This window comes from Pieris napi, chromosome 21 (assembly GCF_905475465.1).
Source record: "Pieris napi chromosome 21, ilPieNapi1.2, whole genome shotgun sequence".
Lineage (NCBI taxonomy): Eukaryota > Metazoa > Arthropoda > Insecta > Lepidoptera > Pieridae > Pieris > Pieris napi.
In genome coordinates, this window is record NC_062254.1 from 8,678,850 (window position 1) to 8,694,410 (window position 15,561).

At 32.9% G+C, this 15,561-nt stretch overlaps 1 protein-coding gene across 1 annotated transcript; it reads left to right on the plus strand.

Moving 5' to 3' along the window:
* Positions 1 to 1,083: 1,083 nt before the first annotated feature.
* On the plus strand, positions 1,084 to 15,291 carry LOC125060415 (4-coumarate--CoA ligase 2-like). The gene is made up of 8 exons (XM_047665316.1): positions 1,084 to 1,459; positions 3,179 to 3,389; positions 7,322 to 7,678; positions 8,330 to 8,512; positions 11,814 to 11,932; positions 12,277 to 12,441; positions 14,210 to 14,380; positions 14,945 to 15,291. The coding sequence occupies exons 1-8, from the start codon at positions 1,268 to 1,270 to the stop codon at positions 15,233 to 15,235; spliced, it is 1,689 nt and encodes a 562-aa protein (XP_047521272.1). The 5' UTR covers positions 1,084 to 1,267; the 3' UTR covers positions 15,236 to 15,291.
* Positions 15,292 to 15,561: the final 270 nt, after the last annotated feature.

Consider the following 15,561-nt stretch of genomic DNA (forward strand, 5'->3'; position numbering starts at 1 on the left):
ATTCTTTTATGGGGAAAAGCAGCAGATATACAATCTATTTCTATCTTGCAAAAACGTGCTATTAGGTCAATTTATTGCTTTAAAACCAGGCACTTCACTTAAAAATTTGTTCAAGGAAATCGATATTTTGACGGTACCTTCCCAATATATCTACAACTGTATCGTTTTAGTACGTAGTAATATTAGTTCTCTTTTAAAGAACAGTGACATTCACAATAGGAATACAAGAAATAAGAGAAAACTTTTCCAGCCATCTTACAGGTTGCAGAAAATAAATACTTCATTTATGGACCTAAGTATACGCTGCTATAACAATATGATTCCTAGTGAAATAATGGAATTGCCTTAAAAAAGATTCAAAACACACATTAAAAAAACATTAATGTGTAAAGGTTACTACTCAGTTAAAGACTACCTAGAAGACAAAAACGCTTGGCAATAGTTCTAATTATATTCTTATAATTTGTTTTGTTATCTTTGAAGTGTTGTGAATATGTGTGTAATGGTGAATGTGGTAAATCACAGAACAGATTTTTTTTTACTTATGTAACTTTAATGACGTTGTGGTTTATGACATCTTCCTTTGAATAATTGTAATGTAGAGGGGGGGTAAAACTTGCTGAGTTTCTTGCCCGTTCTTCTCAGAACAAGGCCTCCTGTTAGTTTTGCGAACGGATGGCGTAGTCTTGCTCTTTCGCGAATTTTGTAAACGTTTTTGACATTCATAAGCATGCCCTAAGACGCATCTAAATTGAATAAACGTATTTTGATTTGATTTAAGACATAAACGATTATTAAGTAATCAAAGATCACTTTTTAGGTGACGTCTGACAACATTAATCCTGACAATAGACTAACTTCTAGGTTTTTGTTTACATTAAAACTTTCGATTTTTAATTTTATATGAATAATTGTAGCAGAAAATTAAATATAAGAATCTACAATGAAATCATACTTGCACCAATGCGTGGATTGAGATAATATATCTTTATATTTATTTTTTTAACATTATTAACTGGCTATTTATTGTCCATAGTTGAAAATTATAACTACATATATCTTATAAAAAAAAAACAATTACAATCAAGAGATAATTGTTTCTGCGTGCTTACGGTTATTACTCAGTAGGACTCGGATGGGTGGAGGTGCGTCGTTACTAGACTCGTGTAAATTTTTTTCGTAAACCACTTCACAAAAGAGAAAGACAAATCTTTTAAAAAATTGTCTCTTATTTTATTTTAAAAATATAAAAAAAACGTAGTGCCTTATGGCTTCAATATTAAGACGTCCTTTAAGCCAAGCAATAAAAAAAGGAAATGTGTATAAAACTTCTTTTCTACAAAACAGCACAGATTCAAAAATATTAACATCAGTTTTTAAGGATTTAGAAGATTCAAATCATACAATTAATGAATTTGTGTGGCAAAACTTGGACAGATGGCCAGACAAAACTTTTACAGTAAGTATTTTACAATTAATTATTAAACTGTTTAGTACTTGATATTTTGTAACCTATTTTTATGCAGAATGTCACATCTCTAATAGTCAATAGGAAAGTAGAAAATGTATGGTTTGTTTACGAATTTCAATACATTTCACAAAATCGTAAATCATTTTTTTTAATACATAAACGCAACTCAAGGTCCCACTTGACACCTACAAAATCAGTATCATCAAATTCAGCGACGGATTTCTAATTCGTTACCGTAATAATTAATGTTGCATATACTATTGATTTGTTCTAAATAATTTCGTTTATTATTAATTTTATATGGAACTAATACTGACTCTAAGTTTACTTATTAAGTTCTAATTGTTATTATTTATTTATAAAATAAACAATTTAATTTTCAACGACATAAAATATTTAATTTTCAACATAGATATATTATTAAATGATTTTTGCTGTGGTAATATAATATTAAAATAGCATGTTCTAGTGTTACTGTTTATTAAGGTCTTATCAGGTTGGTACTTATGTCTATAAATTTGTTGCTTCATAGTTTTATATGTACAGTTACGACAACATATATAGACCAGGGTAGAAGCCTTTTTACTATCTACAACTTTGCCATTTCACTTTTTTCCATAGGATTTTTAGTTTTGCCGGAAATCGAGATTTTGACCCATAAAAACTCACCCCCTTCCCCTTCCCGACCTCAGATCGCCCAAAAATTATTTTTCCTTTAATTTTTATAATATTCTCCTCCTTTTCCAATGGTTTTCATCCTACTATTATTTTTTTTGGTTTGAAATATTATCGACCCTGGTGTAATAGCATATTTTCTAGTCCGTGATCTGAGAATTTAATTTGCTGTGAAGTAGTAATGTAAATTCTTCTTAAAAAACAATTCTTTTTTTTTTGTAGTATTTAGTCGCTGGCTTTTTTTAGATTGAAAATATTCCATTTTCCTGTTGCTTTTGTTCATCGGTTACTTGCTAAAAACCAAATTTTAATGTTCATTTATAATTAATTTATAATAAGAAGGATATATAATATATTATATATATATCTACCAAGTTGTCAATCAAAATTTGGCCGCTAGTATTTTTAATTTAAATGGGAAAAAATTTCGTCCACTTGTTTTTAAATATAAAATATCGTCTACATTACGGCAGTTTACATAAAGATTTAAAAAAATCACGATTTCCGTTTCGCACAGGTAAACAGGTATGATTTCGATACATTTATACCTTTTTAACGTACATTTATTCATTATGTAACATCAAATTGAAACTATTTTTTGTCTATTAATTATCATATATAGTTGCCTATTTAAAATTGGCTGCAAAAAAGGGTTACTGGCTGTTAAAGATGATAAATATTTAAGGTAGAGTGAAAGAGAGCTAATGCGTAACACCATTAAACAAGGAAATATAATTTTTTTTGCATCTTATCACGTACTAACAATTACAATAATGAACCATTAAACTAAAATAATACGTTGAGAAAAAAAATCTCATGTCAAATAGATAGCCATAACGCTTAGAAATATGAAGAAAAAGTTACTTCCAAGTTTTTGTACTTGGAACCTTGAATTTAATGGGTTTATTTACTAGAATATGCTTCTGATAATTCGGAAAAATATTCATTTCTTCAGCTGTCTATTCCTCGATAGATGGAGAAATTAATAATAAAATATCCTCTTTTTTATTATGAATTCATTAATATTTTCAGGAGTGTGCAACCACAGGCCACGGATATACATACGCACAAACACATCGTATGTCGATAAACTTTGCTGCGTCACTCCGGACGAAATTAAAGTTGAGGAATGACGACACAGTCGCCATAATACTACCGAATGTTCCAGAATATCCCTGTATTTCACTGGGAATATTGGAAGCTGGGTGTATAATCAGTATGCTGAATCCTGCGTACAGCACTCGTGAGTTTTTTAACATTTATCCGTAAATCAGAAATTATATATTACTAGCGGACCTGGCGAACATCGTTCCGCGTTAACTTAAGTTAAACTTAATTTAGGATTTCATTAAGGTAATAACATTAATACAACATTTTTTGCAAATACGGAAATGTTCTATTGCTTGCCATTGCGAAAAAGAATGGCAGTTTTACACATTAGGCCTTTACTCTCTAGCGCCAATATTGCGATACTGCAAGTTAAAGCACTTTCTGATATAAAACATTTTTTGTTTTGTTATGCGGCGCAAGAAAAAAGTGGTAGGTTTATTTTTCCTAGGTAACACCGAAAATGAAAAACGGCTTAATGTAGAAAGTTGCCAATACTTTTATTGATTTCGAAGTAATCTCCGTTCCTCTCTACACATCGTCGCATTCAATGGAATTACTGAGAAAAGCAGTGAGCCCATTCTCTTCAATGGCATTTTCTTACGCTTTCACCGCATCTTCAGAGCTCGTAAAGCAAATACCTTGAATTATATCTTTAGTTCTTTTGAATAAATGAAAGTCGCAGGGCGCCAGGTCAGGACTGTATGGTGGATGACTCATTATCTCGACACCTGCCATAGTCAAATATTCAACAGTCCGTTTTGCGGAGTGCGCTGAAGCATTGTCGTGGTGAAGGAGGATCCTGCTTCGAGGGCGCTGCTGTCGAATTTTTTCCAAGACAACAGGCAAACAGCGATTGACATACCAGTCTGCAGTAACTGTCCTTCCACCTTCTAGTTCTAGTTGGCCGATCCTCGAAAGTCACCACCGTTGAACTTATCTAACATTTTGCGACACCAGTGCGAAACCATGCGAAGGTGTTTCTGGTCGTCGGTTAAAGTATGAGGAATCCATCTGGTACAAAGCTTCCTGACGCCTAAATGTTCGTGTAATATTATTTGAACTTGACTCATACCAATGCCTAGGCTTGCCCGTATCTGCTGATAGTTCACTCTCTAATCTTCCTCTACAAATCCATACGTCGCACAGCACTGATAAATAGTGGCACGAGATGGGGCTTCATTAATAAATGCTAATCGCAGCCTATCATAGCTTTGTTGTTGAGTAAGCCCACAACGCTACACTTTTTGGAATGGGTAAAAAATGTTAAACTCGCGTCAGGACACGAGACCTGATCGAAAATTCGTAAGACGGATGGAGAGTAGACAGCTGGCGCGGCGTATTTAATGTAATATAAATTGTCATGTTTGTGTACGATAGCGCAATAAATAAATATTGTTTTCTACCACATAAATGATAGTACTTTTATACTGATAATTAAAGCAATTCGTGCAAAATTAGTCCCTAACCATTCCAAAATATCAAAAATGCACAACGTTAATATTCAAGTTTTCACTTCTGCCGGCACTCCCGGAGTGCAACCCGTCAAATTTTTTTTTAATTTTCATAGAATCATAAATTAACTTCAGCTAATCTTTACCACGACGTTCATTGACTTAGGTGGTACGAAGTTTGCCGGTTCAGTCATATTTGTGTTTGTTTTTTATATTTTGATGCCATCTTTATAAAAAGATATAGACTAAAACATCTCCCGCCATAACGCTTATTGTAGTCGATGACAATGAAATGTCAACGGCCATTCATGTCATCACTGTTACTAATATTATGGTAGGGGAGCCCACGATGCTAAATGGGGATTTACTCGAGCGTCGTAGAGACCTATTGGGATGCAAAGCTTAGATAATAAGAAGAAAAAAATGTTAAATGATATATACCTTTTCATCGGTGGGGGAATCGGCTATAGATTGTTAAATATGTAAAAAAAAAACTGTTGCATGGACATCCTCGAGCGCGTCAGATATTAATAGCATCAATGCCCTACGTATTTTTAATAATGTACGTATGTTAATCTGATCGCTTGCATGATGCGGGTGGTTGTAATAAAGGGTTGAAAATGAAAAAAAATAAAAATTATCGAGCGCGTCAGATTTTCTAAGGGAGTGTTAAGTGCACCAAAAAAAAGCTCTCATTCACTAATCTGACGATTTCGATGGGACGCAAACCCACGGCCATTTTCATAATTTGCAAAAAAAAATCGCAATTTTGAAATACTCAAGCGCGTCAGATTAAGATATATGTGGTTCATCTTTATGTTCTAAACGTACTGTCTTATAATCTGACGATTATCTAGAGGGATTCGCCTGATCTGACATTTTTTCACAAAAAAAATTCACAAAAATTTAGAAAAACGGTTCACCTAAAGGGCCATCCCTGCAACTTCCCGCTAATTCTATTCCTGGGTGCTTAAAATTGATATTTTGAGCTCGCTGAGTTCAAAGAAATAACATTTCTATGCATTTGAGCTCTCCCAGCTCGAAAGTCTGATAGAAGTTTCATAGAACACTATTTTTGGAATTTTCAAACCGCAATAACTTTTGAATGGATCAAGCAATTTTCACGCGGTTGGCGGCATTCGACGCAGTTTTATCATCATCATAAGTAATTTTGCAATTTTAATTGATCGAACCACAAATTTCGGAGTAATCCCGAAAAAACACTTTTTCGGGTTTCTTTCGTTCACGATATCTCTCGAACTAATCAACCGCTTTTGACCAGCTTGGTGGCGATCGACGTGGTTTTTCAAGCTCAAAGGCGGATTAGTTTTTGAAGTTGATCGATAAAGAAACCACTTAAAAAAAAAAATATTTCTTATTTTTTTAAGGTTTTTCAAAATTTCTCAAAATCTATCGGTCCGAATAGGTTCAAATTTACAGGAAATGTAATTTTGAGGGAAATATTTAGAACGCCGTTTAGTAGATTCCGATCGGTTTAAGGAAATGTGGGCATCATGCAGCTGCACGCATTTAACTTTATCGACGAATTTTTGTTATTTCGGCTTGCGGAAATCGTCAGATTATATATTTTTCATTATTCTTGAATTATTTCCTTCAAAATAAAAAAAAATTAGCTACGCTCTAGAATGTCGAGATGACGTTTTTTTTTACAACTTTGTTGCCCTCCCCTTTTTTTCCGTCACTCTCAAATTGTCAGATTAGTGGAATATACACTTTTTAGGATGTAATTAACTCACCCTACCTTAATCTGACGCGCTCGGGAATTTATGATGGTCAATTTTTTTTTACTAATCTGATTCTGTCTCCTTCACGGGCGGCCTTATATATGGGCCTCATATTTTGTGGAGGTACTTAACCGGGTACAAGGTATCCCCCTATATATTAATCTGCCGCGCTTTAGTAAATCCCGAAATCCCCTCTTGGGCTCCCCTACCATAGTAAAAGATCTATTAGAAATACACCAAGTTTCATATCTAAGTTTTTTTATAGAAGTACTTTATTTTAAATTGTATTTTTATTACTAATTTCTCAAATTTATGAATAATAATTGTATAGCACAAGTAATGTTCACGGAAACATTATCTATAGTAATAGTCTAAAGTACAATGAATAAGACTATTAAAGCATACTATGATTAAGGAAATTCAAATGGGGCATGGTACAGTGTGTTTGTATATTAAATATTATTTTAATATACATACATAATTTGTTATGTTAGAAATTCACCACGAATTCTACTCAGGACCTTGTTGTATACAAGCGACGAGGATGGCGTTTAGCTTTATAGTCATTATGCTTTTATTTATTTATTTACAAAAGCTTGCCAATGCTCGGCGCACTGATTCATTGTTTAAATCTTCCTCATGCATCACTAGATATTGGACTCTACAAGTTTTCTCTAGAACTCATAGTTGTCAAATAAATTTCGACACTCAACTTTGCATTTATTGTTACATGCGCACATAGAAAGTCCATTGGTGCACAGCACATCTAACCTATGACCTCAGGGATGGGAGTCGCACGCTGAAGCCATTAGGCCAACGCTGCTCTCTATAATATTAGTATATTAACTATAATAAATTAACAATTTCAGATGACTTACAACGCCATCTGGAAATTATAAAATGCAAAGCGATTGTATCATCAAAGCTATCGTATCCGAACATCGCAGAGGCCCTGAACTCTATGCAGAAGAAACTACCTGTTATACTAATAGACAACGATGAGCTACCAGAGACAACAATAAGATTCTCAGAGTTCGCCAATGACTTGAATGTTGATGTGGACTGTTTGAAAGCCGTGAAACGGAGTGCAAAAGATGTCGCCATTATGCCTTTCTCGAGCGGTACAACAGGTTTTCCTAAAGCCGTTGTTTGCACTCACAAATCTATTGTGGCCTTTAACAAAGCCACACTAGATCCGAATGTTATTCCTGTGGAGGAGGCTACAGGTAATATTTTCAGTTAAAAATCACTAGTCGCTATCTAATAAAAACCTACTAGGTTTCCTTTAAACATAATAACGTTTTAATAAACATTAATGATTATTTGAATTGGGAAATGGGGATAAAGTATGCAGTGGCGCAGCAAAGCTGTCTCAACTTTAAGAACAATGTACCAACAAAAAAAATCGCTAGCATAAAAATTTATTTTTCAGGGATTCCTCCACTAGCATTAGCTCTATGTAGAATTCGGGGATTTCCGCAAAAGAGTCTGACGGTGTTGTGGGGGATTCCCTGTCCCATACATCTTTGACGTCTCAATTGCAACATTTCTCATTTGTTTCGTGAAGTGTATGTGTTATGTGTGTGTTGTGTATGTGTTGTGTTTGGTCGGCGTGAATTGTTAAACGTGTATTATTCTATAGTAATAGATAATATTCTCTAGATTTTTTAAAGTTTATTTTAGAATAGGATTTTACAAAATCACTTCCAAATCTTATGATTGCACTGAAATTGTTCATGACGGTTTGCGTGTCCGTAGCTTCATGTGTATCATCAAAGAGATTGTTCATAAATATTTTATGAAATGTCACACGAGCGACATACATTATGGATTTGGGTTCCAGAATTGCATTTCACTTAAGGTTATATTAATTTCAGCGAATTATCAATCAGTGATGCCGGGAGTGTTGCCATTTTTTCACATATTTGGCTTCAACGTGTTTATGTTGAACTTGTGTTTGGGTGGTAAACTGGTAACAATAAGTCAGTTCAAGCCTGAAGTTTTTCTGGAGACCCTGGTCCGACATAGGGCCCAATACATGTACGCTGTTCCACCTATGAGTAAGTTCTTTTTAATGTATATTACAAATATTACATATTATAGTATTATTATATTTGTACATAGTGGTGGTTTCATATTATCGGGAACAGTATGTATTAATTTTTACAACAAACTCCCAAGCGAAATTAGAGAATTATCACTGATTAAAATCAAAACTCTCGTTAAACTTAAATTAATCAATAAAGCTTTTTATAAATTTGACGAATATTTAAATAATCCAATCCTTGGTTATTGATTTGCTCAACTTTAAACAATTTGTATGACTTAACTTTGACTTTTAATTTCTTGCCAGTTTTTCTAGCCCGCTTTACGCCCTTGAACTGGTAGTAAATGTAAATTAAAAAAAAACATATTTTCTGTTGACGTTCATAAGTGTACCTATACGAATTAAATTATTTTGAGTTTGAGTTTGAGTTGAATAAACTATACTTACACCACGAATTTAAATAAATTATGTAACAAAATATACATAACAATACACCTACATATAGAACGTACGACTATATATATTTACAGTCAAACCTGTGTAAGTGAAAACTGGGTAAGCGAGAAAACTCTATTAATGAGAGTATTTACCGGGTCCCCTCATTTTGCCCTCCTAAAACCTGTATAAGTGAGAAAAATGAAACCTGTATAAGTAACAGTATTTTTCACGCGTGAACCTCTGATGTCAATCAAATCAAATTTTCCTCGCAGTTATAAAGAACATCTAGTTACTCAACAAAAATCACACGTAATCTAGTTCTTAGTCCGCCCATAAACATTTATTATTCTAATTCTTAACAATGATTCTTGTTTTCAATTAATTTTATTTAATTTACTATATACTTTTACACAAGACTTCATTATGTATACTGCAAACTATTACTATTATTATTTTTACATTATTTTTATTTTTTTGCGACTGAGGCGTAAACTAGCTGCTGTGGTCTCTGGCAGAATCACCAGCGCTGTGGAACAGTCTGCTCCTCAGTCTAATGCTGAGCCAGGGCCAGTTACAACCACAACACACACGCATTTCAGACTTAAATCGTACCTTGTTCTTTAAAAGAAAAAAACAATTGTTATCTTTCATTCTTTAAGATATAAAATCTTTTGATTATTGTTATTATGTGTGTTTTGTTAGTAATAGTATAAGATCCCGCTATACAACGACCTTCACCGAGATGCTTATTTAATGAAACTTATTTTATATTTAATTTAATATGTCAATAAATATAATCTATATGGGTTGCCTAGCAAATTTCAGTCCAGAGTATGTTTAATTAATATTTTAAAAAAATATTTTTTTTTATAATTTGCATGTAGTAAATTTTTTGAACTTTTTTCAATATATATTTTTAATCAGGGTAGTATTATATATGTATCACTATAACCTTCTTTTATACTAAAGATGTATATATACTTTAGTGTCACATAAAAAATATACACATAAATAATGAATTGATTAAAAACAACCTAACGTTTGCATATTCTATGGGCTTCATACTTTCGATTGGTATAGAATTTATCTAATAATCATACCGGTGAAATGTTTAAAAAAATATTTTTTTTTTAAATTAATTAAACATACTCTGGACTGAAATTTGCTAGGCAACCCATATGGATTATATTTATTGACATATTAAATTATATATAAAATAAGTTTCATTAAATAAGCATCTCGGTGAAGGTCGTTGTATAGCAGGATCTTAGACCATAATAAATGTTATGTATATGTCTAAAATGTTATGTCAGATGTTCAGCTATTCAAGACACAGAAGATAAATTATTGATATATAATTAAATGTTTGTACATACTGATGTGTATGGGTGTAACATTTATATATTATAACTAGCGACCCGCCCCGGCTTCGCACGGTTACAATGCTGATACTAAATAGACCTTTTCAATGTGTACAATACTTAGTACATTATGTTCATAAATCCCATAGGGTTCAGCCTGCGTTTGCAATGTAAGCGGAAAAAATGTAATTATTTACATCACATTAGAAACCTCAAAAATAACAGTATTTCTCCACTATTTAATGGATGTTATTATACATATAAACCTTCCTCTTCAATCACTCTATCTATTTAAAAAAACCGCATCAAAATCCGTTGCGTAGTTTTAAAGATTTAAGCATACATAGGGATATAGGGACAGAGAAAGCGACTTTGTTTTATACTATGTAGTGATATATTCATATTTTCTTGTACAATTTTATGAAGTCACGTTGTTTCGGGTAATAAATAAATAAGTGAGATTGATTCCTCTATAAGCGACAGTTAAACGCATTTAACTTTTGCTATTCGTGATTATTATTTTTGACATTGATGTTTAATCACGTAATACTATGCAGCCATTCGTTCTTAATTAGAAATTATAATATCTATGGCTTTTAGCGTTGCTAGGCAAACGTTTTCTTATATTAATTATCTGTATAGACCTCGTACTTAATAAATTTATCGAAATCTATATTTCAATTTTTTGTGCGCCAGACACGCTTTTATGCATGTAAAGGAAGTGCTACATAAAATTGATGAATTACATACAAAAAAACGCGCAATCCGTGAAGTCAAATGTCAAAATATACACAAGTTGAATTACGTATTCAAAACGTCATACCACGTCAGCATGTTAAAACTTGTAATCTATGAAATAATAAGGATTTTCTAGAGAAAAAATTCCCTGGACACTATGGCAGGGGAGTAGACCGTTTCAAAAGTTTTTGAAGTGAAATTTCTTTAGCGGCGTTGTACACTTTTTTTGGAATGGGTAAAAAATTTTAACTCGCGTCAGGACACGTGATCTGATCGAAAATTCGTAAGACGGATGGAAAGTAGACAGCTGGCGCGGCGTATTTAATGTAATATAAATTGTCATGTTTGTGTACGATAGCGCAATAAATTAATATTGTATTCTACTACATTTCGTGCAAAATTACTTAAACCATTCCAATATATCAAAAATGCACAACGTTAATATTCAAGTTTTCACTTCTGCCGGCACTTCCGGAGTGCAACCCGTCGTTTTTTTTAACTGCACCCGATGTCAGAGTAAAAGTTATTTCCATTTAAAGATATTATTAGTTTTATAAACAACATCTCACTTTGTTAATTTTTGTTTTTGCATGATTTAAACAATGACAATTGAATAATATTTGAATTTTGCATAATATATATTGGGTATATCCAATAAAAATAAAAGTTTCATTAAAATTCGTTCAGTAGTCTAATATATGAGGTGACATAATGTTGACAGGTATTTGGAGTAGTATCTTTTTTACATTTATTGTTTAAACCTTAAACGTGTTTCAGTAACATTTCTGGCAAAACATCCGGCTGTGACGCCCGCGCATCTCCAATCGCTCAAAGGCATCGCGTGTGGAGCGGCCTCTTTAGCCGAAAGCGACGTTGAAGCTCTGCTTAAGAAAAACGTAAGCCTTTGTAGCAAATAGAAAACTCCTCGAATTGTAAATATAAACCATTGAACACCCACAAAAATATCATTAAAATCGGTGCAGCCGTTTCGAAGGAGTTTAATTACAAAGACAGGCACAAGATTAATATATATTGAGATAGGTGCCAAAAGAAAATCATTTTTGACGTTAGTCAAAGTTCTATAAAAATATCATGAATGGCGGTAGTCATTAAAACTTCTAGAAAAGTCTGCTGCTACTCATATCTACCTTCTAGGATGACTCCACATTTTTTTTTGTAATTCCCTCCTCCCCATATTATCCTGTATGTGTTCGCTAAAATCAGGGAATTTCGTCAACAGAGGAACATCAATTTCCGTCAAGGTTACGGTCTGACTGAGACTAACGGTGGCTTAGTTATTGGACGCAATGATGACAAGAATTATGCCTCTGTTGGACATCCAGTTGGGAGTTGCCAGATTAAAATTTCTGATCTCAAAACCCAGGAGGCGCTTGGGCCAGGACAGGTGAGAAATAAAAATTTTCTGCATATACATCTGTAAAATATGGTAAATTTGTCTTCAAAATTAAAAAAAATGGAGAGGGGCTAGGGTTATTTATCGTAATAATCACGCTTTAAATTATTTGAGTTTAATCCACCCAAAGATTGTCGTAAACAGGAAATAAATAACTTTAATTTCGTGTAACAATATTAAAAAGTTATACTTCTTTGGCATTATTGGTGTTTCCTATCGAGGATCGGCCAACTAAGGTAAAGAAATGAAGAAGTCAAGGAAAAAAGATGATTGCCTCATTCATTCAGATTTGTTGTTGAGTAAGCCCACAACGAAAGTCATAATAAATCATTGACCGAAAATTTTCTCGCGTTAGGTTCATTTTTACGTGTAACAAGAGTTTTAGATTTGCCGGTAAACTAATTTAATATGGTTTTAATATAGTAGAATAGTTATTTTTGACGTGATAACGTCTTTAAAATCGTTTTAGTCGGGTGACATGTTCAGAAACTTGTGTCACACCAAAACCTCACGAGCGCGATCGCAGGTATAACGAGAGAGAGACGGACCGATCTCCCGTCTCATCTCGAGCGCTGCCAGTCATTCCGTGAATGTATGAAGAAAAATGTATATCATAGTCGAATAAGTAAACTTGTCAGTTTACACCCGAAATTTATCATCAAAAGTGTGAATAAAACGATAGATGTAATTTAAAATTGGAAAAAATTGTTATCTTCATTAATTCCTTACTTCCCAAAAACTTATATCACCAATAAGACGTTATCACGTAAACATCTACGTCAACAACTAGCGATCGTAAACCTACTTTACAAACAACCAATATTTTTTTTTGAACTATTTTGATAACGTAATCTGGATTAATGTTCATATTAAAAGGTCTTAAACTAACTACTTGAAAAGGAAAAATCTTTTTAGCAGTCATTAGTATTGGTACATAGACAAAATATAGGTTATATACCTATATATTAAAATACATAAAACACGCTTTTCAACGATGTTTATTATTATTATTATTAAAGACACCTTAACTGTGCGTAGATCTGTACCAGGCGAGACGCAAATCGTATATACATATAGGAATAATCACCTGACCTAGCGACAAAATCACGTTACGATAGGCGAGTGCCACTAACGCTTTATTCAATACCTTAAATAAATTTATTAATGTGCCGTACTCGCTTTTGACGCCACGCGCGAATCCTAAAAATGTCACGCGCAGACCTATTTTCAGCGTTAAATTAAAATTATAAATAATGGAGATAGAGTTCCGGGAGTTAGGAGTTTTTTATTGAAAATTTCCTGTTTCAGAATCTTTTTTTGAAATTTCTTAAATATTAATAGTTTATTAAATATTGGCAAAAAACGAAATGCCATTTTTTTCATCTTTAATTGTTTATAACTTTTGCAATTTTTACGTGCTAATACACGCTTTTGGCACATTTTTCTAGACGTCATTCCGGATCCAATGAGCTATCGCACATAATTTTAAGAGCAGTATCTCTATTTTGTACCATTTTCAACTTGTCGACTAGACTATAACGAATTTGTATGGGAATGATATTTGTCACTTGACTATTTTTTATATAAATTCATAAGTGCGTGACGCCTGTAGAAAAGTGAATTCCATTCTTTTAACTATTGAACTGTTTCATCTTTTTCTATCAAATTGTGTTTAGACTTTGATGAAAAGAGACAGAAGACAATTTTTTTTCTTGGATCGTAAATGTTCCGGAGCATTCATTATAAATATTATCTCCAGGAAGGTGAGATTTTGGTCCGTGGCCCGGTACTCATGAGCGGGTACTATGAGAACGAAGAAGCTAATAAGGAAGTGTTTACATCAGATGGCTGGTTAAAAACCGGTGATATCGGCAAATACGATGAGAATAAGTATTTGTATATCACTGACCGGCTAAAAGAACTTATTAAGGTAAGATTAATTTAAATATCGAACAGTTTCTTTATCAATATTTTTGTTACGACACGAAGTTTTGCTTCTATAATTCACATTAATCTATGGTATAAATAAGAATGAGGGCTCGATTTTTAAATATTTAGACATTTAATTGTTTTTATAATATCTGATTCTGAATTTAATGTAAATGTGGAAATCAAGTCGAATTCGGGTTATTTCCGAATTTCTGATTGGGTTCTTTATTCTTTCGAAAAGTTCTATTATGTCCAACCTGTGTATTTAATAGATCATCTAGTTTTTTTATAAGTTGCTTTTTATTTTTTTATTAGTTTATTTTGACCGCTGTACTATTTAAGAGCTTTAGTACTTATTACTAGTTTTTTTAGTAAATGAAACGTGATATATGTATATGCTTTTCTATATTAACCTAATATATTTTTATACTAAATAAACTTTTAATGGTAATTTGATTTCAACTATTATTTTTCAAGTTAATAATTTTTGCTCTGCTACTTTAAGTAATAATTAACTCTTAATAATGTTTAATACATTATTAAATACTAAAAGAAAATATTTCAGGTGAAAGGATTCCAAGTAGCGCCAGCAGAGTTGGAGAACATTCTCCGTACTCACCCTAAAGTCCTCGACTGCGCTGTCGTAGGTATTAAGGACCCCATAAGTGGTGAGACGCCAAAGGCCTTCGTAGTGCCACAGGCCAAACAGACCATTGACCCGAAGGAATTATTAGAATACGTGAACAAACAAGTAGTGGCGTTTAAAAAAATTAAAGAGGTTCAATTTGTGACTGACATACCTAAAAACCCCGCTGGTAAGGTTTTAAGACGCGTTATCAAGGAAAAGTATTGTTAATAAAAGTATTCTACAAAGTGTACTATGGAGAGTGTTCTGAAGGGTTTAGGTTGATCCCTCTTACAGGGGCAAACGGGCAGGAAACTCATCTGATGTTAAGTGATACGCCCATAGACACTCTCAATGCCAGTGTGTTTCCGGCCTTTTAAAAATTGACTCTTGAAGGACTCTAAGTAACTATCTACAATAATAAAAAATATGGGTTGGTAGTAGAGGGGTGAAAATTAGGGGTTGTATGTATTTTTGTATGTTGTATCATAAAAAAATTAAATTCTAAAAAATAAATTTTTTGTCCTTATTAATTAGGGGTTTGAAAGATAGATAGT

Excerpts from the sequence above, each read along its gene's own strand:
- LOC125060415 (XM_047665316.1), top strand. The coding sequence starts at position 1,268 with ATGGCTTCAATATTAAGACGTCCTTTAAGCCAAGCAATAAAAAAAGGA. Across the intron at positions 1,460-3,178 it reads GGCCAGACAAAACTTTTACA|GAGTGTGCAACCACAGGCCA; the intron begins GTAAGTATTTTA and ends TAATATTTTCAG. Across the intron at positions 11,933-12,276 it reads AAGCTCTGCTTAAGAAAAAC|AGGAACATCAATTTCCGTCA; the intron begins GTAAGCCTTTGT and ends TTTCGTCAACAG.